General features: G+C 45.6%; 1 protein-coding gene across 1 annotated transcript in view; it reads right to left on the bottom strand.

The window, feature by feature from the left end:
• Positions 1-7,490: 7,490 nt before the first annotated feature.
• Positions 7,491-23,093, bottom strand: part of ITIH6 (inter-alpha-trypsin inhibitor heavy chain family member 6) — a 34,264-nt gene continuing 18,661 nt past the window's right edge. The window contains 8 exon segments of the mRNA XM_077889891.1: positions 7,491-8,345; positions 8,348-8,569; positions 8,571-8,924; positions 8,927-9,796; positions 9,798-10,072; positions 10,932-11,109; positions 16,733-16,840; positions 22,073-22,222. Of these exon segments, the coding sequence (XP_077746017.1) occupies positions 7,980-8,345; positions 8,348-8,569; positions 8,571-8,924; positions 8,927-9,796; positions 9,798-10,072; positions 10,932-11,109; positions 16,733-16,840; positions 22,073-22,222 (2,523 nt within the window). The 3' untranslated portion in view covers positions 7,491-7,979.

The raw sequence follows: 23,093 nt of genomic DNA, 5'->3' as shown, positions 1-23,093 counted from the left end.
GTCTTCTCCTCACATGTATCCCTATGCATTCCACTCCCTCTTGCCTTTCCCTACAACCAGGGCACCCTCCACCCCTCTGCAGCTCCCATGATCCCTTTCTCCCCCAAACCACATCTCTGCACTTCCTACCTTCCTCATTGTGGCCTCTTCTCTCCCTCTAGTGGTGCAGTTTGTTCTATTAGTCCTCAGGTTGATTTCTTGGGTATTCAGAATGATTTGATAGTTACCTGTGCTCCAAGGATGCTGCCATCTTAGCACTCCCATCAATGTCTTATAGTTTACAGGGAACAGGTTTTTTAGCTCTTTGGTTAGGTTTATTCCTAGATATCTTATGTTTTTTTTTTTTTTTTTTCTGTAAGTGTGAATGGGATCCATACCTTCGTTTCTCTTTCTGCTGCTTCATTATTGGCATATAGAAGTGCAACAGAGTTCTGTATGTTGATTCTGTAGCCTGTGACTTTGGGGAATTCGTGCATCAGTTCTAGCAATTTTTTGATGGTGTCTTTCAGGTTTTCTATATTGAGTATCATGTCATCTGCAGATAGTGAAAGTTTTACTTCCTCCCTGCTGATTTGGTTACTTTTTATTTCTTTTTGTTGTCTGATTGCTGTGGCTAGGGCTTCCAAAACTCTGTTAAGAAGCAGTGGTGAGAGTGGACATCCCTGTCTTGTTCCTGACATAAAGGAAGAGCTCTCAGTTTTTGCCCATTGAGGATGACAGTGGCTGCGGGTTTTTCGTGTTTGGCCTTCATTATGTTATGTTCCCTCTACCCTAGTTTGTTGAGGGTTTTTATAATGAATGGATGCCCTACTTTGTCAAATGCTTTTTCTGCCTCTGTTGAGAGGATCATATGGCTCTTTTCTTTTATTAATGTGGTGTATCACATTGATTGATTTGCAAATATCAAAGTATACTGATGGCCTAGGAATAAGTCCCAGTTGATCGTGGAGAAAGATTCTTTTTAATGTATTGTTGGATTAGGTTTGCTAGTATTTTCTTAAGAATTTGTTGCATGCGTGTTCATCAGGGATATTGGCCTGTAGTTTTCTCTCTGTCTCTCTCTGTCTCTTTTGCTGGAGTCTTTGTCTGGTTTTGATATCAGGGTAGTGCTGGTTTCATACAATTAAGTTGGAAGTTTTCCTTCCTTTTATATTTTTTTGGAATCATTTGAGAAAACTAGGTATTAAGTCTTCTCTAAATGTTTGGTAGAATTCCCCTGTGAAGCTGTGTGGCCCTGGACTGTTGTTTGTTGGGAGATTTTTTTTTATTACTGCTTCAATTTCTTTGCTGGTAATCAGTATGTTCAAGTTTTCTGTTCCTTCCTGTTTCATTTTTGGCAGATTATATGTTTCTAGGAATTTATCCATTTTTTCCAGGTCGTTGGCATATTGTTTTCCATAATATTCTCTTGTAATTGTCCATATTTCTATGGTGTTGGTTGTTATCGCTCCTCTCTCATTTGTGATCTTATTTATTTGGGTCCTTTCTCATTTCTGTTTTATAAGTCTAGATAGTGGTTTATCAATTTTATTCTTTTTTTTTTTTTTTTTTTCAAAGAACCAGCTTCTGGTTTCATTGACCTGTTCTGTTCCATTGTTTTTGGGTTTTTTTAGTTTCCATATCATTTATTTCTGCTCTAACCTTTATTCTTTCCTTCCTGCTGATTTTAGGTTTTGTTTGAGGTTCTTTTTCTAGCTCCTTGAGGTGTAAGATCAGGTTGTTTATTTGAGATTCTTTGTGCCTCTTAAGGTAGAACTATATTGCTATATACTTCCCTCTTAGGCCCACTTTTGCTGCATCCCAATGGTTTTGCATCGTTTATGTTTTCATTTTCATTTGTTTCCATGTATTTTTAAATTTTCTTCTTTGATTTCCTGGTTGACCCATTTGCTCATTAGTAGCATTTGTTTAACCTCTAGGTATTTGTGGTCTCTCCAGTTTTTTTCTTCTGGTTGACTTCAAGTTTCGTAGTGTCCTGGTCAGAAAAGATGCATGGCATGATCTTATTCTCCTTTGTATTTGTTGAGGCATGATTTGTGACCTAGAATGTGATCTATTCCAGAGAATGTTGCATGCGCACTTGAAAAGAATGTGTATTCTGTCGTTTTAGGATGGAATGTTCTGAATACATCTGTAAAGTCCATCTGGTCCACTGTGTCACTCAAAGCCATTGTTTCCTCATTGATTCTCTGCTTAGGCGATCCGTCCATTGCTATAAGTGGGGTGTTAAAGTCCCCTACCTACTCTTACTGTACTATTATCAATGAGTTCCTTTATGTTTGTTATTAATTGTTTTATATATTTGGGGCGCTTATGTTGTGCCCATAAGTATTTACAATTGTTAGATCTTCTTGCTGCATTGTTCCCTTTATAATGAATCGTGTCATTCTTCATCTATTGTTACAGTCTTTGATGTAAAGTCTAGTTTGCCTGATATAAGAATTGCTATTCTGGCTTTCTTTTGACATCCTTTCGCGTGATAAATATTTCTCCATCCCCTCACATTCAATCTTCAGGTGTCTTTAGGTCTGAGATGAGACTCTTGTGGGAAGCATATAGACGAAACTTGTTGTTGTTTTCATCCATTCTGTCATCTTATGTCTTTTAACTGGAGCATTTAAGCCACTTACATTCAGAATAATTATTGATAGGTATGGACTTATTGCCATTTTATCATGTCTTTTGTCACCTCTGGAGGTTTTCTCTGATCCCTTCTTCTCATTATCACTGTTGGTCTCTCCTTTGCAAAGAGTCCCCTTTAATATCTCATCCAGGGCTGTTTTAGTTGCCACAAACTCCTTCAGTTTTTGTTTGTCTGGGTACCTCTATATCTTTCCTTCTATTCTGAAGGATACCCTTGCAAGATAGAGAATTCTTGGCTGCAGATTTTTCCATCCAGCACTTTGAACATATTATGCCACTGTCTTCTGGTTTGCCAAGTTTCTGTTGAAAAATCTGCAGCTAGCCTTATGTGTCTTCCCTTGTAAATTCTTTTGTCTTGCTGCTTTTAAGATTTTTCTTTATCACTATATTTAGCAAATGTAATCACAATATGTCTTGGTGTTGGCCTGCTTTTATTGATTTTGGTGGGAGTTCTCTGTGCCTCCTGGTCCTGGATGTCTGTTTCCATCCCCAGATTAGGGAAGTTTTTAGCTATTATTTTCTCAAATAAACCTTCTGCCCCCTTTTCTCTCACTTCCTCTTCTGGGACTCCTATGGTACAAATTTTATTATGTTGGATGGAGTCACTGAGTTCCCAAAGCCTTTTCTCATGATCCATAATTTGTCCTTCTGTCTTTTCTTCAGCTTCATTATTTTCCATTATCCTATCTACTATATAATTTATTCATTCTTCTTCTTCTTCCGTCCTTATGGTCATTACTTGCAGGCAGTTTTGGATCTCAGTTATTGCCATATTCATTTCTGTCTGATTGCCTCTTAACTCTCTTATCTCTGTGGTAAGGGTCTCCCTGAAGTCTTCCACTCTTTCTCAAGCCCAGCGAGTATTCTTATGATTGTTGCTTTAAATCCTCCATCACCCATGTTACTTATTATCTCTTCTGCTTAGATCTCTGGCCATGACCTTATCTTGTTCTTTCATTGAGGATGAATTCCTCCATCTGGCATTTTGTCTAAGTCTCTGCCTTCGTCTCTGTGTTAGAATAGCCAGGTATGTTTCCTGCTCCTGAGAGCAATGGCTTTATGAAGAAGAGGTCATGTAGTGTCCATGGCCTGGCACTACTTCAGGCATCGTCTCTGGTGTGTGTCGCCTGCACTCTGCTGGAGTGCTTTGGCTGCTCTGTCCTTCAGAGTGGTTGTCTGCAGAGGCACTCTTAACCTGCAGTGGGCAGTGTTTAGTCCTTTGCTAGAATGTGGTGAGTTTTAGGTAGGTGTGCTTTAGTCTGCTTGTTAAATGAGACCTGATACTTCCTGCACTGGAACCAAAGCACTGAAGAACTCTCTGGTGGAGATGTGGTGTGGGCAGGAGTTTCTCCTGGTCTCCTGGGAAGGGGCCCTCTGCACTGGGACTGGAACAAGATTGACTGAGAAGGCCAGGCCCTTGGGACGCCTGAGTGGCTCAGTGGTTGAGCGCTTCCCTTCGGCCCAGGGCGTGATCCTGGAGTCCCAGGATCAAGTCCCACATCAGGCTCCCTGCATGGAGCCTGCTTCTCCCTCTGCCTGCGTCGCTGCCTCTCTCTGTGTCTCTCATGAATAAATAAATAAAATCTTTAAAAAGAGAGAGAGAGAGAGAGAGAGAGAAGGGCAGGCCCTCCAGAGTGCAGGGGATGTGGGGCTTGGTGTAAGAAGGTTAGGCAGCTAGTGTGAGCATGCTGTGTTGCTTTCTACAGGTGGCTCTGTGTTTATGCTGCAGGTCAGGGGAGGGATATAGCACCAGCCAGCTTCTTTGTTCCCAGAGCAGCATCTCCACGAATATTGGCTCTCAGGGACACACTACGAGAAGAACACATAAACTCTTCCACTGTGTGTGCCAGGGGTTTTTCATTTTTTTAATAAATTTATTTTTTATTGGTGTTCAATTTGTCAACATACAGAATAACATCCAGTGCTCATCTCATCAAGTGCTCACCTCAGTGCCCGCCACCCAGTCACCCCCACCCCCCACCCACCTCCCCTTCCACCCACCCCTAGTTCATTTCCCAGAGTTAGGAGTCTTTCATGTTCTGTCTCCCTTTCTGATATTTCCCACTTATTTTTTTCTCCTTTCCCCTTTATTCCCTTTCACTATTTTTTATATTCCCCAAATGAATGAGACCATATAATGTTTGCCCTTCTCCGATTGGCTTATTATTTCACTCAGCATAATACCCTCCAGTTCCATCCACATCGAAGCAAATGGTGGGTATTTGTTGTTTCTAACGGCTGAGTAATATTCCATTGTAGGGGTTTTTTAGATCACTGTTTCCACGCTGTCTGCCTTCAGGTCATTTGCTTACCTTCTCTCCAGGAGCAGCCTAGTGCCCTCCAAGTCTATTCCAGCCAAGCCCACTGACCTTTAAAACTCCAGCCTTTAAGCCCCCTTGGTTGCAAGAACTCATGAAATTCAGCCCCTCTCGTTTTCCAAGCCAATGGCTTTGGGGGAGCATCCTCTGTGTGCATTCCCCTGTGTGCCCCCCTCCCTTCTCTGCAACCACAGCTTCTTCCCCTTTGCAGCCCCCAGGATCCATTTCTCTCCTAATCCATGTCTCCCCACATCCTATCTTTTTCAATGTGACCTCTTTTCTCCCTCTAGTTGTGGGGGTTGTTCTGTCAGTCTTCAGGTCTATTTCTGGGCTATTTAGGATGATTTGATAATTATCTAGTTGTGTTCATGTGACAAGGTGAGCATAGCATCCCCCTACTCCACTGCCATCTTTGTATTCTCCTGTGCATAACTTTTTATTTTTGAACCACTCTCTGTGTTCCTGTGCCTGATTCACTCTCCCTATCTCTTCATTTGTGTCCTTGGTTGCCTATTTGTATGTTTCTGTTTCTATCCCCAGGTTTATCTTTATTCTGTGTCTTTGCATCCCTGCCTCTCTGGGTAGATTTCCTTGTCACCGTGTCTCTGCCCGTTTGTTGATGTTCTTTGTGTCTGTTTCAATTTGTCTAGGTTTCTTTGTTCCTATCTTGGTCCTCCCAGACATGCTCCTGTGTTTCTGTTCCCATTTCTAGCCTGTATCCATATGGTTGTCTTTGTGGCTTCTCATCCCTGTGTCTAGGGATCCTATTCTAGGATCTCTCTGTCTCTTTGTCTCTCTGTCTCTGTCTCTGTCTCTCTCTCTCTCTTCCTGTGTCCCTGTGTCATAGGGTCTCCATTATACTTGGGTCTCCAGCTTGCCTTTCTTTATGTCTCTCTGTTACCTAGCCTAACTCCTACGTCTTAGCTGGTGTTTGTCATAGCTTGGGTGTCTGCATCCCCACGTTTTTGCCACTGGATCTCTGAATATATAAGGTTGTGCTCCAGTTTTGCTCCTCGTGTGCTCCTCTGCATGTGCTCATGTCCTTGCGTCTCTGTTTCCAAGTCTTGGTCTGTGCAACATCTCTGTTTCTATGCTTTTATAGATCTGTTGTCCTGTGTCTCTATTTTCTCCTCTCATCCCCTATCCCATATCTGTAAGTCATCATGTCAGCGTGTCTCTGTGCCTCTACTTCTTAGTCCTTGGTGTCTTGGACTAAGGTGTTTACCTATGTCTTCCTGGTTACCTCTGTGTCCCTGTGTCATGTCTCTATATGTGTCACTGTGTATCTTGACTCCTCTGCTTCTATGTCTGGGTCTTCAGGCATCTTGCTCTCTCTCTCTCTCTCAGATTTTTTTCAGTAGTTTAATCAAAATTTTATTTTTTTCCCTTTTGAATTTTTATTTAAATTTTAGTTAACAAGCAGAGCAATATTGGTTTCAAGAGTAGAATTCAGTGATTCATCACTTACACACAACGTCCAGTAGTTTTTTAAGTAATCTCTATACCCCAGCGTGAGGCTTGAACTCACTACCCCGAGATCAAGAGCCACATGCTCTACAGACTGAAGCAGCCAGGAGCCCCAGAAAAAATAATAAAGTGACCAAGGGAATTATAGACATATAATGAAGTCTGGGGCAGTTGTGGGGAGGGTGGGAAGGCCATCTGAGCTGAGATCTAATGTGTGGTCTGGAATTTGATGGCAATGGAAGAGATGAGGATGCTAGACAAGTGACAGGGCAGGGCAGAGTGATCATCAAACAGAAGGAACAGCTTGAGAGAGGTCCTTGAGTGGAGATGAGGGTGAGACAGGGCCCATTGGATGAACAGAGAGGAGGCCAGTGGGGCTAGAGTTCAGAGAGTGAGTGGGAGAAAGTGAAGTCAGAGAGGTATGGGGTAGAGGGTAGATCATGCAGGGCCTTGTGGGCTATCAAGAGAACTTTGGATCTCATTCTAGGTGTGACAGGAAACCCTTGAGGGGAGTTAAGTATGAAAGGGACACGAAGTAATCTTTGTTTCTAAATGACCCCTTTGCTGCTGGAGGAAAATGGTAAAGAAAATCTCCCAAGAGAGGAAGCAGGGAGACCAGTTTTCTAGAGTAAACACAATGGCAGTCTGCCCTAAGATAGTAATAGTTGGGGTGATGAGAAGTGGGTGCATTTGGGAAATATGTCAGAGGTAACATTGCCAAGAATTGAAGATGGATGGGATATTGGTGGGTGGTGAGGGAGAGGGGCATGTGAAGGATCTCATGCCCAAATTTATATCCCTGTGATTTACTGCCACCATCGACTGGCTCTAATCCTGCCCTATGAGGTCACCCAGGAAATATTGCTCTTCTTAGGAAGACAGAACAATGGAGGGGTGGAGTACATTCAGTCTGGGACCAAATCATGTAGGTCCAAATCTCTTACTAGTTGTGTGACATGGAATAAGTTACTTCACTTCACTGTGCTTCAGCTTACCAATGAGTAAAATGCAGTTATTAACAGGGTTTGTGTGTGTGTGTGTGTGTGTGTGTGTGTGTGTGTGTGTGTAGTAAATGAGGGACTTACAAGTACAATATGTAGAGCGGTACTTTCACATCGGAAGGGCTAGAAAATGTTAACAGTTAGTGCGTCACAGTCTTTGGGAAATTTAAAGATAATTATCTTTTCCAGTGTTTATACCCCTCTCCTTAAACAGGGCTGTTTACAGAGCACAAAAGAACTAAGCAGACTTGCCTTGCCCAGTGATGCTTCCATTTATAACCCTGTATCCCTACCCTGCTTGAGACGCATGAGCAATTCTCTTGTCCAACAAAGCAAATGTCAAAACCACAGCTTGACCAGTTTGTTTCTGTTTAGCCTTCCCAGTCTTAACATCCCTCCTCCCTCAAAGCCTCTAATTCTGTGCTTATGTACTGAGGCCCAGAGAGGTTAAATAGCTGATTTGAAGCCTCAAAGCAAGCAAGCAGGCAACTGGGTTATCACTAGAATCTGCAGAATGCCTTGTATGCTACCAGTTCCCGGAGCTCCCCATTCATACCTCCCCCGCCCCCTGCCGCCATGGCTTGACCTCTTGCCCATGGCACTCACCATCTTCGTCAAGAGGGAGAAAGGTATGGAAAGCTGGTGGGTTCAAGGACTCCATGAACACGGACTCCACCACTGACTCATGCGGCAGCTCTAGCTCCTCAGGGAGATGGAGCAGGCTCTCTACATCAGGGAGGGTGCTAGAAGGCAGCAAGACTGGCAGGTTTGGGCAGCTGCCTTCCAGCAGAAGACCAGAGCTGCTGGGTAGGATCACTGTTGGGTCTTCTGACACAGATGGTCCCAGAATTTGTGTGGTGCTTTGGGGCCCCAGAAGCAGGTCATGCTGATGCCAGAGGTTCCTTGGGGCAGCAGAGAGGGCAGGGTGAGGTCAAAGGGAATAGAGAGGTGTTCTCCAGGGACAGAAGTGATCATGGTACTGCTGGGACTTGCGGGACTTGAGGTTGTGCTCGTGGATGTGCTTGGATCCTGAAGAGGTGGGGACGCAGGTCTGGCAGGTTTGGGGGGTTATGGGGTTTTGGGTTTATTGGGTAGTGGGGTCCTAGGATTGGGAAATGATAAGCTTGGGTAATTTGGGGGGAGGTGGGCTACTAGGTTTAAGAGGTGATGGGATTTTGGAGGTCTTACATGAGAGAACCCTGGGTTTAGGGTGTGGCCGATTGTTTGGGGTCTGGTGAGCAGGAACCTTTGGTCTAGTGTGTTATAGGCACTTGGGGATCTGAAGTGTGGAGACTCCAGGCTTGGGCTGTGGCAGCCTTTTGGGTGACTGTGATATGAGTACCCCAGGTTGGGGGTGTGATAGACCATCCAGTTTGGGTTGTGATGGAGCACCAGGTTCGGAGTGCAGTGGAATAACAGGTTTGATAGTGCCAGCTTTGGCCTGGGATAAGGTGCCAGGATTCAGAGGTGGGACTTGTGTCTTGGAATTCATGGGGATAGGGCACCAGGATACTGGTGTGATGGTACACTGGGCTTCAGAAGCAAGAAGGGGCCAGCATTTGAGGGCACAAAGGTAGCAGTTGTTGTTCTGAGACTTGGTTGAACCAAAGTGCCAGGATCGTGTTGTGCTGGATGTTTGGGCTTTGGGTGTGCTGGGGTGGATAGGGTACTAGGGCTCTGGCCCAGTGGCTCCAACTCCTTGGAACTGGGTATAATGTTTGTGGAGGCAGGAGTAGTTGAGGATAACTAGAACCTTGGTTTCACAAGCCTTGATTTGGGAGAGACCCTGGATACCAGGGCTGACTGGGTTGTGCCTGTCCTTAGGCCATGCCTGCTGGTGGATGAGGGCATGATGGTGCCTGGTCCAGCTGCAGTGGAAGTCTGTATCCTGGCCTTCCCACTTGCATCCTTGGGCTGCACGACCAGTAAAGTCAGAGATGTGACAAAGTTCACATATTCAAGGGACAGGCTGGGGACTTTGGCTGCCAGCAGGTGGCAAGCGGTGGTGTCACGGGCCTGGAAGCATGCCTCCAGCAACTCTCCAATGGTGAGGTAGGCCCAGAGGTAGGCAGCAGGTGAGTGGGCTACGTTGTAGGCTGGCTCCCCTGGGACACCAAAGTTCTTCTGGCTGCTGTTGGCGGCTGCCTCGCTGTAGCAGGCCACAAGAAGCTGACCCTGGATGCCCAGTTCCTGCTTGCTTGCCTGCACCTGTCCTGCCACCACCAGCTCTGAGCCGCCAAAGTAATTGGGGGAAAAGGCCCAAGGGGAGGCCCCTACCAAGCCGCCCAGGTAGTCCAGATGCATGTCTGCCAGCAGAGGCATGGAGATCTCCTCGGAGAGGTCCTCCACCGGCTGTAGGGCTGTGTCAAGTGTCCTCGTGCATGCACCGGGCTGCTCTCCGTGTCTCCAGGGATAGGTGACATTTCAGTGGGAAGTCAGCCTCATCCCCAAAGGCCAAACTGAAAACGGACACCCTGTTGCCCAGCGCCTGTCAGATGTTGGAGAGGATCACACTGGGCGTCATCACACTGGCTGTGGGCTCCACATCTGTCAGGAAGGTGATGAGAGGGGTCCTCCCCACATTGGGTCCCCGTGCAGTCTCCTGGTTGCTGTGGTTTAGCAGAGCTGCTTTGATGTTGGTCCCTAAGTGGGAAGCAGACTGTGAGACCATCTTTTCTGGTTATTTCTGGTTATTTTTCCCATTGCAGACACACTGGGCACCTCACCAACCTCTCTGGCTCAGGAATTTCTCATTATCCTTGTTCAGACTTTTTCTGCTGCTTATCCTTCCCAGCTCCCCCACCCCGACACAGGCTCCCTGAGATCTGACAGTGGGGCCCACATGTTCTTGGCTTTTATCACGCCCTGTCTCAGACTACGATTTGCCTGTTTCCTGGGGGGATATCTAATCCTCTAGTCAGACAGGCAGCTCCCCAAGGATAGCAACCTCACCTCCATGCTACAGGGGGAAAAAATGGATGAGTTGACGGGAGGTGTTTGATTGGGGAGACTTCGGTACTTTTCTGAGAGATGATTTTGCTCAAAAGCTTGACCAAATGCTTGGAAATAAGTATGTAGATTATTGATTTTAAACATTTTTGGCAAATTCTCCTGAGTATGTGCTTTAAAGAGAAACTCAGAGCCAAGGAAGAATGTACCCTAAAATACATAGAACTATGTTCTTTCTACTAGGAAAAAGAACACAGAAGATGAAGGGACATATTTGTAGAAAACATAATAGTGATATTTCAGGTATTGTGAGAGGTGAGGTGGATGGGGAATGAAGGGAGCATTTTGAGAATTCCCCACATCTGGGGTGCCTGGCTGGCTCAGATGGTAGAGCATGTGACTCTTAATTTCAGGGTCATGAGTTTGAGCCCCACATTGGGTGTGGGGCCTCCTTAAAATAGAAAAAATAAAGTTAAAAACTAAATAAAAAATAAAAAGGAACTCCTCACATTACCACAGCCCATCCATTTGAGTGGCCAGGTCTAACACTTACAACCATCAGCTTCCATGTGGCCTGGTAGTCCTTGGTGCTGTGGATAATTCTGGATAGTAGTCTGGATGGAGCCTCCAGCTTTCTAGACACTAACCGAATCAGAAAAGGTGATGATGTTGAAGTAGTCGGCCTGCAGGTCACCAAGGATCACATTCATGGCCTTGTTAGTTTGTGGGATGTGGATGAAGTGAAGGGGGTGGACCAAGGCCTGAAGTTTTGCTCAAGACTGGAAGGTTGGGGGATCCCTAGGTGGCTCAGCGGTTTAGCGCCCGCCTTAGGCCCAGGGCAGGATCCTGGAGTCCCGGGATCAAGTCCCACGTCGGGCTCCTTGCATGGAGCCTGCTTCTCCCTCTGCCTGTGTCTCTGCCCTGCCTCTCTCTCTCTCTCTCTCTCTCTGGGTTTCTCATGAATAAATAAATAAAATCTTTTTTAAAAAAAAGACTGAAAGGTTATCTCTATGTGAGGTACTAAGGCCTAAGTGTCGTATGGCTCTAAGACTCTGACTCCAACACTCTGTAAATCTAGAATTCTCAGGTCGACATGCTAGAGGCCCTATGGCTCTAAGCCTAGAATTGCACTGTCCAATGGTAACTGCTTAGCCACACGTAGCTATTTCAATGTAAGTTAAAGGAAAACGTTAAAGTCTGTTTCTTTACTTGGCAGTAGCCGCATTTCAAGTGTCCCATAACCATGTGACGGTTATTGCAGAGCAGTGGCTACCAAATTGGACACCTCAGAACTTTAGAACATTTCCATCGTCAGGTAGTTCTGTTAGACAGTGGTGGACTAGAAGGTTCAAACTCTGTGCTTTCGGGATCCCTGGGTGGCGCAGCGGTTTAGCGCCTGCCTTTGGCCCAGGGCGCGATCCTGGAGACCCAGGATCGAATCCCACATCAGGCTCCCGGTGCATGGAGCCTGCTTCTCCCTCTGCCTGTGTCTCTGCCTCTCTCTCTCTCTCTCTGTGACTATCATAAAAAAAAAAAATTCTCAAACTCTGTGCTTTCAGGGTGCTAGGATCCTGTGTGTTCCATGGTTCCTGGACCCCATGACCCAGGATACAGTGATTCCGGGACCCTAAAGCTTAAGAGTTTTATGATTCTAGGTCTTTATAACTTCCTTCCTGTGAATTGGCATACTTTGGTTCTGTCCTAAGTAATCTGTTCTTCCACCTCACCTTCCATTTCTTCCAGGCTGACCTTCTCATCAGCCCCCAGAAAACCCCAGATTCTGTGTGGTTTTTTTCTCCACATCTTTGCTCTTGTTGTGCCCTTTAGATAACAGACCTTCCCCCACCCCCTTCTCCTTTACATATTCATATCTTCACTGTTCCTTCAGTTGCTCCTTCTCTGGGCAGCACTTCTTTGATTGCTTACTCTGACCCATGCCCCTGGCACCCAGATATTCCCTGTCCCAGATGGTTCGCTGGCTGTTGTATGTGGAATATTTTCGTTTCCCACACAGATATTGAGCCCTCTGAGAACAGGGCTTAGGATGCTTCTTCCTATTAGCTCCCTTCCTGATGACAATACCTAGCATAGGGCTAGGCACACAGCAGGTTCAGGGAATGGGGGATGTAGGTTCTCATATTAGGTACCACTTATAGGGCACTTGTTATGTTCCAGGCACTGTGCTAAATATTTAGATGCATCAGCTCATTTAATTGTCATAGCAACACAATGACAAAGGTACTAATATCATACCCATTTTATAAGTGACAACACTGAGGCTCAGAAAGGTGGAGTGACTTGCTCAACGTCACACATGATGTGTGTCACTGATGAGCCAGGGGCTCAAATCCATATTTTGGAGGTGTTAAACCTTATGCTTTCCAATTTTTACGTTGCTATAGATTTCAGAGACAACAGGAAATACCACTTTGTGGCCCACCATTCTCTACGTCTTAAATGGATAGAAGATGCCTTGAATGCTTTTAAGTGGATCAGAGTCTTTCATGCCACAGGACGAGCTCAGGGTATAGATTAGGTCACACATTCTCGAATAGGGAGCTCAGGTCTTGCTCAAGATTGAAAGGTTATTTCTATACAAGGTACTAAGGCCTAAGGGTTGTATAGTTTTAAGGATTTAACCATTCATTCGTTTTCATTCAGAGGACTGCAACATAGAACATGATGACCCTTCTTGAGACTCTCCTGTTAACCAGAGGCAGATTACATGTTTAGAAGTGTGTTGCTTAGTCTGTTGAGATTTTCCAGCTACCTTTCTGTTTTTGGTTTCTAGTTTAATTCCACTTGGTCTGAGAGCCTATATTTATTGTATGATTTCTATTCTTTCAAATTTGTTAAGTCGTGTTTTATGGCCCACAATGCAGTCTATCCTGGCAAATATTCCACGTGAGCTTGAGATGGATGTGTACTGTGCTGTTGTTGGATGAAGTATTGTGTAGATGTCAATTAGATCCAAATGATTGATGGTGCTGTTCACTTAAACTATGTCCTTACTGATTTTCTGCCTGCTGGATCTGTCCATTTATGACAGAAGGAGCTGAAGTCTCTAACTATAACAGTGGTTTTGTCTATTTCTCCGTGCAGTCCTATCACTTTTTGCCTCATGTATTTTGACATCCTATTGCTAGGTGCATTACACATTAAGGATTGTCGCGTCTTCTTGGGGAGTCATTATGTAATTATAGTTATATAAGATTTTTTTTTCAGTTTGAAAGTAGTCATTGTTTGTTAACTGGCCAAATTGCAGAAATAATGATGGTAGATACCTTAGTTTATCCTTCTAATAGGCCTGTTGATCTGGTTTTCCCTATTGCTGGCATCCACACCTTCATTCCACTTCATGGAGAAGATCATTTGAAGGGCCACAGGAAGGTTTTTGCTTCTTTGAAACACTTTACAGTAGTATAGATCTTGTGAATCAGATAGATCTTCCATGCAGGTGATGCCATATATACCAAGAGATCGAGCAGCATGTTATCTGTCAGGGAAATTTGCTTTTTGTTCCTTTATACAATGGTCTCTTTATCCCTGATAATTTGCTTGCTGTAAAGTCTACTTTGTCTGAAATTAATATAGCTCCTCCAGGATTTTTAGGATTCGTGTTAGCATGGTATGTCTTTTGTTTCCATACCATTACTTTTAATCCATCTGTGTGTTTATGTTTAAAATGGGTTTTTGGTAGACAACACATAATTGGTCTGATTATGGTTTGTTTGTTTTTGTTATGTTCTGTTTTGTTTGAATCAACACTGATAGTCTCTGTCTCTTGATTGGTGTATTTAGACCATTCACGGTTAACATGATTACTGTTAGAGTTAGACTAATATTTGCCATATTTTTAACTGTTTTCTATTTGCTGTTTTCTATTTGTGTTTCTTCTTCCTTCCTTCCATCCATCCTCCTCCCTTCCTCCTTTCTTCCTTCCTTTTTTTCAGTCTACTACTCTTTCTCTGTCTTCTGTGGTTTTAACTGAGTATTTGATATGATCTCATTTTCTCTTGTCTCTTAGCATATCCATTATGTTTTTAATTTTTTTCTTAATGTTTGCCCTAGAATGTGGAATATGCTTTTGCAACTAATCCAAGTCCACTTTCAAAAAAAAAAAAAAAACACTATACAGCTTCGTGTGTGGTGCAAGTATCCTGTGATAGAATATTCCCAGTTCATCCCTCCTGTCTCTTCTATAACATTGCTGTCACTAATTTCACTTATCAATAAGCTGTATTCACTGAACACATTATTTCTATAATTATTTTGAGCAAACTGTTTTTGTTAGATCAATTAATTTAAAAAGAAAAGACTATTGTTTAACCTTAATTTATTCCTTTTTCTAACACTCTTTTTTTTTTCCTTCAGCGCGTTACATAGTTCACTTTCTTTTTGTTGCATGGTTTTTCAAGAGAAATCCAATATAATTCTTATTCTTGTTCCTGTATAAGTAAGGTGATATTTTCTATGGGCTTTTTAAAGAACTTTGTCTTTGATTTTCTGCAGTTTGAATAGGATAGGCCTATGTGTAGATTTTTTTGGTACTAATCCTGTTATAGTGTTCTCTGAACTTCCTAGAGCTGTGGTTCAGTGGCTGTCATTTATTTTGGAAAATTTGTATCCAGTATTCCTTCGATTATTTCTTCTGTTACTTTCTTTCTTCTCCTTCCGGTATTCCCATTACACATATGCTATACTTTTGTAATTGTACACAGTTCTTGGATACTCTCTTCTGTTTTACTTTGTTTTGCGTTCTTTTTTTCTCTTGGCTTTTCAGTTTGGGAAGTTTCTATTAACATATCCTCAAGCTTATTGACTTGCTTTTTGTCCATGATCAGTCTCCTAATGAGCCCGCATCAAAGGCATTTTTTATTCCTGTTACAGCATTTTCTATTTCTAGCACTTACTTTTGGTTTTCTTAGGGTATCCATCTCTGCTTGCATTTCCCATCTGTTCTTGCATGTTGCCCACTTTTCACACTTAGGGCCCTTAGCATATTAGTCATAGCTGTTATAAATTCCAGGTCTAATCATTTCTCTACCATATCAGTCTGGTTCTGATGGTTGATTTATCTTTTCAGACCATGCTTTTTCATTTGGGCATGGCTTGTAAGTATTTGGTGAAAGCAGACATGATGTATCACATAAAAAGAACTTTAAGTGTGAGATTTTGTGTGATTTGAGATTACCTGGTGAGTAATTCAATCGTGCTTGCTAGTTGCTACAGTTGCATGTGTCAGAGGCTAAAATTTCTTCTAGGGTCCTTGTTTTCGACTCCTCTGTTGTCTTGGGTTTCTCAGGATATTCTTTCCTGAAGAGCCTAGGCTTCCAGTACCCTCAGCTGTAATCTCCTGTTGTTATACAGGAATGCAGTGCATGTGGTGATACTGTGAGGGAAGGAGAAGCATTTCATAGTTCTATGCTTCGGTCTCGGTCTTTTAGGGCACCTATGCCCCTGAAACATGACCTCCACAAGTGCTCCTCAGCTTTTTCCTGACTCTAGATGAGATAGGAAGGCTAGACAGTTTGGAATTGGGTATTTTCTTTCCCCTACACTTAAGACTACAAAAAGACAGCTCTCGATATTTCCCTTCCCCCAGTTTGGTTACACTCTGGTAAAATACAAGTTAGTAGCCTTAGGTCCTGTGGGCTCTATGGTTCAAAATTTCAAGGCACATAGACCATACTGCTCCAGGTCACTTGAACATTATAATTCTAGAATCCCAGAGTACTGTAGTTCAAAATACTGCTTCCAGAACTTTATAGATTCAGGCTCTAAGCTCAAAATCTCTTTGGCCTATGGCTCCAGTTTTCCGTTTTAAGGGCACTCTGGTAGAAGGGCTACAATATTTAAATCTAGATGGACCCAGGACTCTGTAGTCTCTAAGCACTACAATGCCAGTGCACTGTATTTTTCTGGCTGTGAAGTAAAATAAACAACAGAAGACAAAACCAACCTGTGGCCTGTGGAAGGTTCAGAGTCTAAATTGACTGTGGTTTTATTTTTATTTGTTGACTCAGGCTTTATGACACCAGAGTTCTCCAGCTTGAAGGTTCTATGACTCTGGGCCCCTTGGAGATCTGAAGTTTTGTGGCTAAGGCCCTTGATGTTTATTTACAGTCCCGTTGTCCCATGTTCAACGTTTCTAGTACTCTGTGATTTCAGGTCTTCATGGCTCCTGATGTGCAAGGTTCCAGGACCTTTGGGTAGGCCTTGGCCTATAAGATCCAAGAGTGATGGGAGGTAGAGTCTCTGGTCCCAGAGGACCACTGTTCCAGCACTCTCTGCTTTCTGAGCCTTCTAAAACAAGCTACAAAAGGTCTGCAGAGTCCTTGTTATCTGCTTCATCATAGTACCAAACATGGAGCCGCTCACGTCAATAACGAATACCATGTTTCTCTTGACAGGTGGGAGGCCTCTGGGGGCAAAGTAATGAATAAAATAGTCCTCGCAAATCTTGACAAAAAGAAGTGAAACCAACAGGAACCATGAGAGACGGTCTAAATCAGGTTATCAGGTTCCCTCTTATTCTCCTATGGAACACCCTGCCTTTTTTTTTTTTTTCTCCTTCGTAGGCTTTAACTCTGTTTCTAGTTAAATAGGCATCTGTGTGATTGTTTGTGTCAGTGTCCATCTGCTCTGACAGAACTGTGTCTCTGCTGTTCAGGCTGTCAGCCCAGGGCCTGCCCCAGAGCTGTGGAGTGAATGAGACTGGCTTGTGGCCCAAGGCTCCAAGGATCAGGATCTCTGTAATATGTGAGTTCCTGTCCATGAGAGCTGACTTGCACAGTCTTGAGAGCCCCTGGGGACATTTTGCCTGGGCTCCAGGAACTGTAAGTATTGTTTTAACCTCCCTCTATAGAGTGAGCCAGGGGCCCAGCTCCATTGCTGCCAGGGGCTGGGAGTTTGCAGGGCCTCCCTCTCCTCCTTAAACCTCTTTCCTGCTGTTGCTGGGCAGAGTAGGCAGGGAAGGAGGGAGCAGAGGCTGAGCAAGCTGTTTGTTCAGAGGGGATTGGTTAGACCAGGTGCAGATGCCTTGGGCTGCCAAGGATGTGATTGGCTGCTGGCCCCCTCCCCCTACTCCATCTTCCCTCTGCAGAGCCTGGAGGCTGGAACAGCTGAGGGACGTGGAGGGGGGAGCTGGGAGGGCCCCCAGGACCAGTGTCAGCTCAGCCTAGGGAAGTATGGGGCTTGCTGAGGGTCTGTGCTGCTCAGTAGCCAGAAGGAAGCGCTGCCTTGGGACAACCAGCTTTGTTCTCCTCTCTGCCATTCAGGTACTCTCTGATCACAAGGCTGGACATACTACCTCCTCCCCTCCACTCCAGCCTTTGAGTTAATTCACAAGTGCATGTGCAGGCTCTGTCTCCACTTTCTCCTGGCACTCTACAGCAGGTCTCCAAAGCCTGAGTCGTCCACCCTGCAACTGCCCAAGCCCACGGCAGAGCCCAGCTGCCCTGCTATTCCTCCCATAACCTGGGTAGGTGAGAGTTTCCGGAAATATCACATTCCTATCTCTTCATGGTCCCAGGCTCCCTGGTGGCCTCACACCTCACATCCTATAAGCCAGAGGCATGACCCAGGTCACCAACCTCTCACGCTCCCCTCAGCTGCCATGCCACCTCACTTTCAGGAAATATTTCCTTTCCTTCCTAATGAAGAAAATTAAGGGCACCAGGCCATGCCCCTTGGACCGCCCACCACACTCTTGCACAGGGTTCACACACCCATACACCACTTCCTCTATTAAGGACAGAACAGTCCTGTCCTGGACCCCATGCACTCCCAGCCTCCAGCACCTCCTCCACTGGTCAGACCCTTCTCTCTGACCTGCCCCACACATGCTACTTGGGTCTTCTTTAGAGTATGAAAAGTTGTGTGTCTTTTCCATCCATTAGGACAATCCCCATTGGCTCCAATCCCATCAGAACTTCAAACCATCTTCTCTAATCCCTACAGCATGCCAAGGTAATTAAATCATCACCTACAGTGGTCTCCTCACCTCCAGCTTATTGCTTTCCACACCACAGACTGGCTTCAGCCCTCACCACACACTGACTCTTTTCTCACTAAAGGCAACAATAACAAGTTGGTTTCCAAACTTAGTGGGTGTATTTTGATTCTTATTGGACTGCATCTCCCTGATGTATTTTGCAATTGCTGATCGATCACTTTTGGTCCCAAGAAGAATCCTTTGTCCTGGGAATCTGAAGTGGTGAACTCTCCTTATCCTCCTACCAGCTCTCTGGCCCATTTGCTTCAGTCTCTTTCTTGAGCTCCATTTTCTCCCTCTGTCCCTTAAGCAGTGCTTCCTGATACTTTTTCAGCCATGGCATGCAAAGAAAATGATTATGCTGGTGTAGCACAATGGAGGGAAGTGGTGGGGATATAGAGCTCTGAGCAGACTGCTGGCAGCTGGTGGGGCTGCACACCCTGAGAGCTGAGGAGATCAATAGCTGCTGGACTGGGAAGCTGTGCTAACTTAGCAGTTGCCATCCTGGATCTGCTCTTCTGGCTCAATACATTCTCCCTGGGTCACTTCCCTAACTCCCGTACTTTCAGTCTCTGAATCTCCACAATGACCTAAGACCTCTTTCTCCAGTCCAATGCTCTCCACTCTTCCCCCTCCACAATTGCATAGCTGCTCACTGTTGGACCCATCCCCATGGATGTCTGAAGATGCCTCCAATGTATTCTGCCCAAACAATGAGTTCATATATTTCCGCCATCCTGCCCTTGTGTGCCTTTGTCATTTACAGACCCTATCATCCACATGGCCACTCCAGATACAAACCTGAGGGTCATCCCTAAATCTTCCTGTGCCCCTCACTCCCAGGGGCACATCCAACCAGCCACCAATTCCTGCTGGTTTAATCTGCTGGATATATCTCGGGTCCGCCCTTCCTCTCCATCCCAAACTCACAAAACCCAAATTCGGGACTTCTTTCTCTTTGGTTCCGCTGCTTCTATTGTGGCCCCTCCCATCTATACATCTTTGGAGCAGCTGCTCAGTCTGGTCTTTCTAAACTCAAACCCCATTATGTCATTCCTTCTCATGGCTCCCTTGTCACCTTCAAGACACATTCCATGTTCCATATCATGCCCCTGCTGTAGCCTTCAGTCTCACCTCTTAACCATTTCTTGTGCCTCAAATCCATGCTCCAGGAACTCCAACCTACTTGAGGCTCCCCAAACACCCCCTGGATATTTCTGGCCTTCATCCCCTGAATCATGCAGCCCCCAGTTGTCTAGAATGTCTTTCCCTTTTCACAGCCCCCCTCCCAGTTTGGTACACTTCTTTTTTTCTTTTTGTACTCTTTAACCCACGTCAGTCTTTACTTCTGCCACGGAGCCCTCCCTGACCACCTTCTTCCCCCATGATGGCATCTGTCTTACCTTGTGTTGTCATTGAAAGAACACTTCTCATCTTTTGTGTCTCTTTGTTGACGACGGATAGGATCTGTGTGTGATTCACTTCAGGGTTCCCCACATCAGCCAGCAGTAGGCATGAAGCATATCAGGTACCTAGGGAGTCCCAACTGAATGAATGAAGGGGTGAACATGCTGGGCTTTGAAAGACAGGCATACTCAAGCAGGAATGGGAGGTCAATTGAAGGGTTCTCGTTAGAGGATGCAGGAGGCAGGGCACACAGTAAACGGCAGTATCTGTCTAACTATTTAGTGCCTAATTCCATCTGTTCTAATTGTATTTCTACTCCAGGCAATGGTCAAGAAGGTAAAGAAGGGAGAAGCAGACAAATACCTCAATTAACACACCCACATGCTAGAACACCACCAGGTCGAGGCCCCTGCTGCCACCTACTGGCAGGGTACCCTCAGCTCCTATTTTGAGAGGGTGAAGTATTTTATTCCCCCTCCACAAAGGGCTGTACCATACCTCTGTGCCTCTGCACATACTGCACCCCCCACTCTCTCTGCGTGCTATTCCCTTCACCCCATCGACCCAGAGGTGGAGTCTATTCATATTTTCCCAGGCTAATTTAAAGGCCAGCTCCTTTAGGAAGGCTTTCCTGAAACACTCCTCAGTGGTATCCACACATAACCATTACAGTTTATACACAGCACTCAGAACCTTTTATGACTGCCATAGCTCTATGTATCTGGCTGCTTCAGGACTGGAACATTCCAAAGGAAGAGGAGGGGTTGTGTCCACCTCATTTCTGACTTCCTAGAGTCAATGAGGACAGGACTGAGCTAGGGTAGCTCTGCTTGGTGGCAATGTATCTACTTATGAACGAATGAGTAAATATGTGCATGGAGAGAGGTGTTACCAAAGCACTATATTAGCCTAGAGCAGAGGGAGGAATTGTCAGTGGGCTGGGGTCATCAGAGAGGTGGCATTTGAGCAAGGTTTTCAGGGACGAGGACCCACCCTGACCAGCGGAGAAAGGAGGGAGAAGACATTCCCAGGGCAGCAGATAGTATGAACAAATGCTCAGACAGAAATGAGTGGCAAATTTGGGTATTGTGAAGAAAGGCGTGTGGTGTGGTGTGGTATGGTGTGGTGTGGTGTGGTGTGGTGTGGTGTGGTGTGTGGTGTGGTGTGGTGTGGAGTAGCTAGAGGGTGGTTTATGCACTGCAGGCGGTGAGAGGTATGGCAGGAAAGGCAGGCTGGGATCAGACATCTCAGGTTTCTATGCAGTTGTTGCTGTCAGGCCAAGGGTTTTGGTTCCATGCTCTACCCCTCTGGCAGAGCATGGGATCTCTGCATATTCCTCATGAATGTGTGAGCTCTGAATTAAGGGCTCCCTGTTTAGGCAGATGGCTCAGGTGAGGCAAAAAGAATTTTTAAAACTTAGAGACGGCAAGAAAGCCTGAGGGAACATGAGAGCATCAGAGCTGCAGAAAGTGTAATAAGAGTCCCATGAGTGTGAGAATCCAATTACACTGGCCAATGGTTCACTTTGCAAAAGGACTTGTTAAGAGTGGTCTATAACTTGATTCGATTAGGAATGGATTCATTTCGGGGCGCCTGGGTGGTTCAGTTGGTTAAGCATCTGCCTTCGGCTCAGGTCATAACCCTGTGTTGTGCCCCCACACACCCCCCCTCAGCAGGGAGTCTGCTTCTCCTTCTGCCCTTTCCTCTCCCCCTGCTCCTGCTCTTGTGTGCCCAGGCTCGCTCTCACTCTCTCTCTGTTTCTCTCAAACAAACAAATAAATAAAATCTTTTTAAAAAGGAATGGATTCGGATGTGAGGGCGATCTGGCTGCGACATCTGTCACCCCATTGATTGCCAGGGTTGATTAGGCTGATCTGGCTGGCTAGGCGGGTGTCCCCTTCCTCCCTCACCACTCCATGTGCGTCCCTCCCGAAGCTGTGAGCTCAGTGGAAGAGGACAACCATCCCCCATAGAGGAGGACCGTTCTTCGGTCAAGGGTATACGAGTAGCTGCGCTCCCCTGCTAGAACCTCCAAACAAGCTCTAAAAAGGAATGGATTCATTTGGAGTTTTATTCCATCTATAGAGTTTCAGGTCTCCAACACTTAGAGGAAGCACATGTGTCTCCCATGCTGTGAAGTCTTGTGTCCCCATACATCATTCTGTCCATGTTCACTTGTCCCCACTGATCTCTAAGGAAAAACAGATGAACAACTTGCAGAAGCTGGATTACCGGCCAGTCCTGTCTGACTCCAGAGCCCATGTTCCTTCCATTCCTCCCAGCTCCCTCACCTGCACATCTCCAATGACATCCTCCATGACTACATCGTACTGGACCACAAAGTGAGCCATGATACCTGAGCTGGAGAAGGCAGGCTGGTCTTGCAGTGTTGGGCAGAAGGTGATTCAGACACAAGTCTCTCTCTCCCCTCTCTCAATCCAGGTGGATGGGGGGAGTCAGCCTCCCCTGTATGAGTGGGGAGGGTTGAGGTGGGTGGCATGGAGGGCTCTCCAGGCAGAATTCCAGGAAAGGGGACATCAAAAGGGGCAATATCTGAGCATGGGGAAAAGCAAACCCTGAACCACCCACTGCTGCTCCTTCTGCCTAAAATACCCTTCCACTGGCCCTGGTGTTATCATCCTCTCCAAATCCCACAACCAGTTCCTCCTGCTCTGCCTCTTCTAGCAGGCCCAGACTGACAGACCCAGCCCTCCCCTGCCCCACCCCCCACTCCAGGCTCTGGAAGTCTGACCCTCGCCCACAACATTGCCCTGGTTCACTTGCCATCCATCCCTAGGCCCAGTGTCTGGAAGAGTGTCATGTCCCCAGGTAGACCAGGGGCCTGGGGCTCTTCCCACAGGGGCTGTGTGGTGTGTGCTGTGGAGAGAGACAAACACAGAAACAGGGCCTAAGTCCCCTCCCATGCCCCTTACTGCTGTGGGAAGTTGCAGTCTAGCAAGGTTCTCCTCTGGGATAGAATTTCATGTGTTTTCTTCCCCCTCTGCCTCTGACTCTCAGAATCACGTGTGTAAATGGGCTTTTAGTGCCCATCACTAAATCATCATAGATGAAAAATCATCATAGATGATTTTCTGGCCCCGGATGTTTGCGGAGCAGGCCACAAGATCAACTCTCCTGGAATTTCAACCCGAGACAAATGTCCATTTAGACACGTCTCTGTGCCTCCTTTTTTCTAGAAAATGGACCTTGGGAATTCTGCTTCCCCCCTCCTTCCTGCTACAGCTGTCAGGAAGCTTAGGGGCAAACTGAGCCTCCATACTCTCTGAGGCGCCTGCTTGCATACATTCCCTT

Source organism: Canis aureus, chromosome X, assembly GCF_053574225.1.
Source record: "Canis aureus isolate CA01 chromosome X, VMU_Caureus_v.1.0, whole genome shotgun sequence".
In the NCBI taxonomy this organism is placed as follows: domain Eukaryota; kingdom Metazoa; phylum Chordata; class Mammalia; order Carnivora; family Canidae; genus Canis; species Canis aureus.
This window is presented reverse-complemented; position numbering and strand designations above follow the sequence as displayed.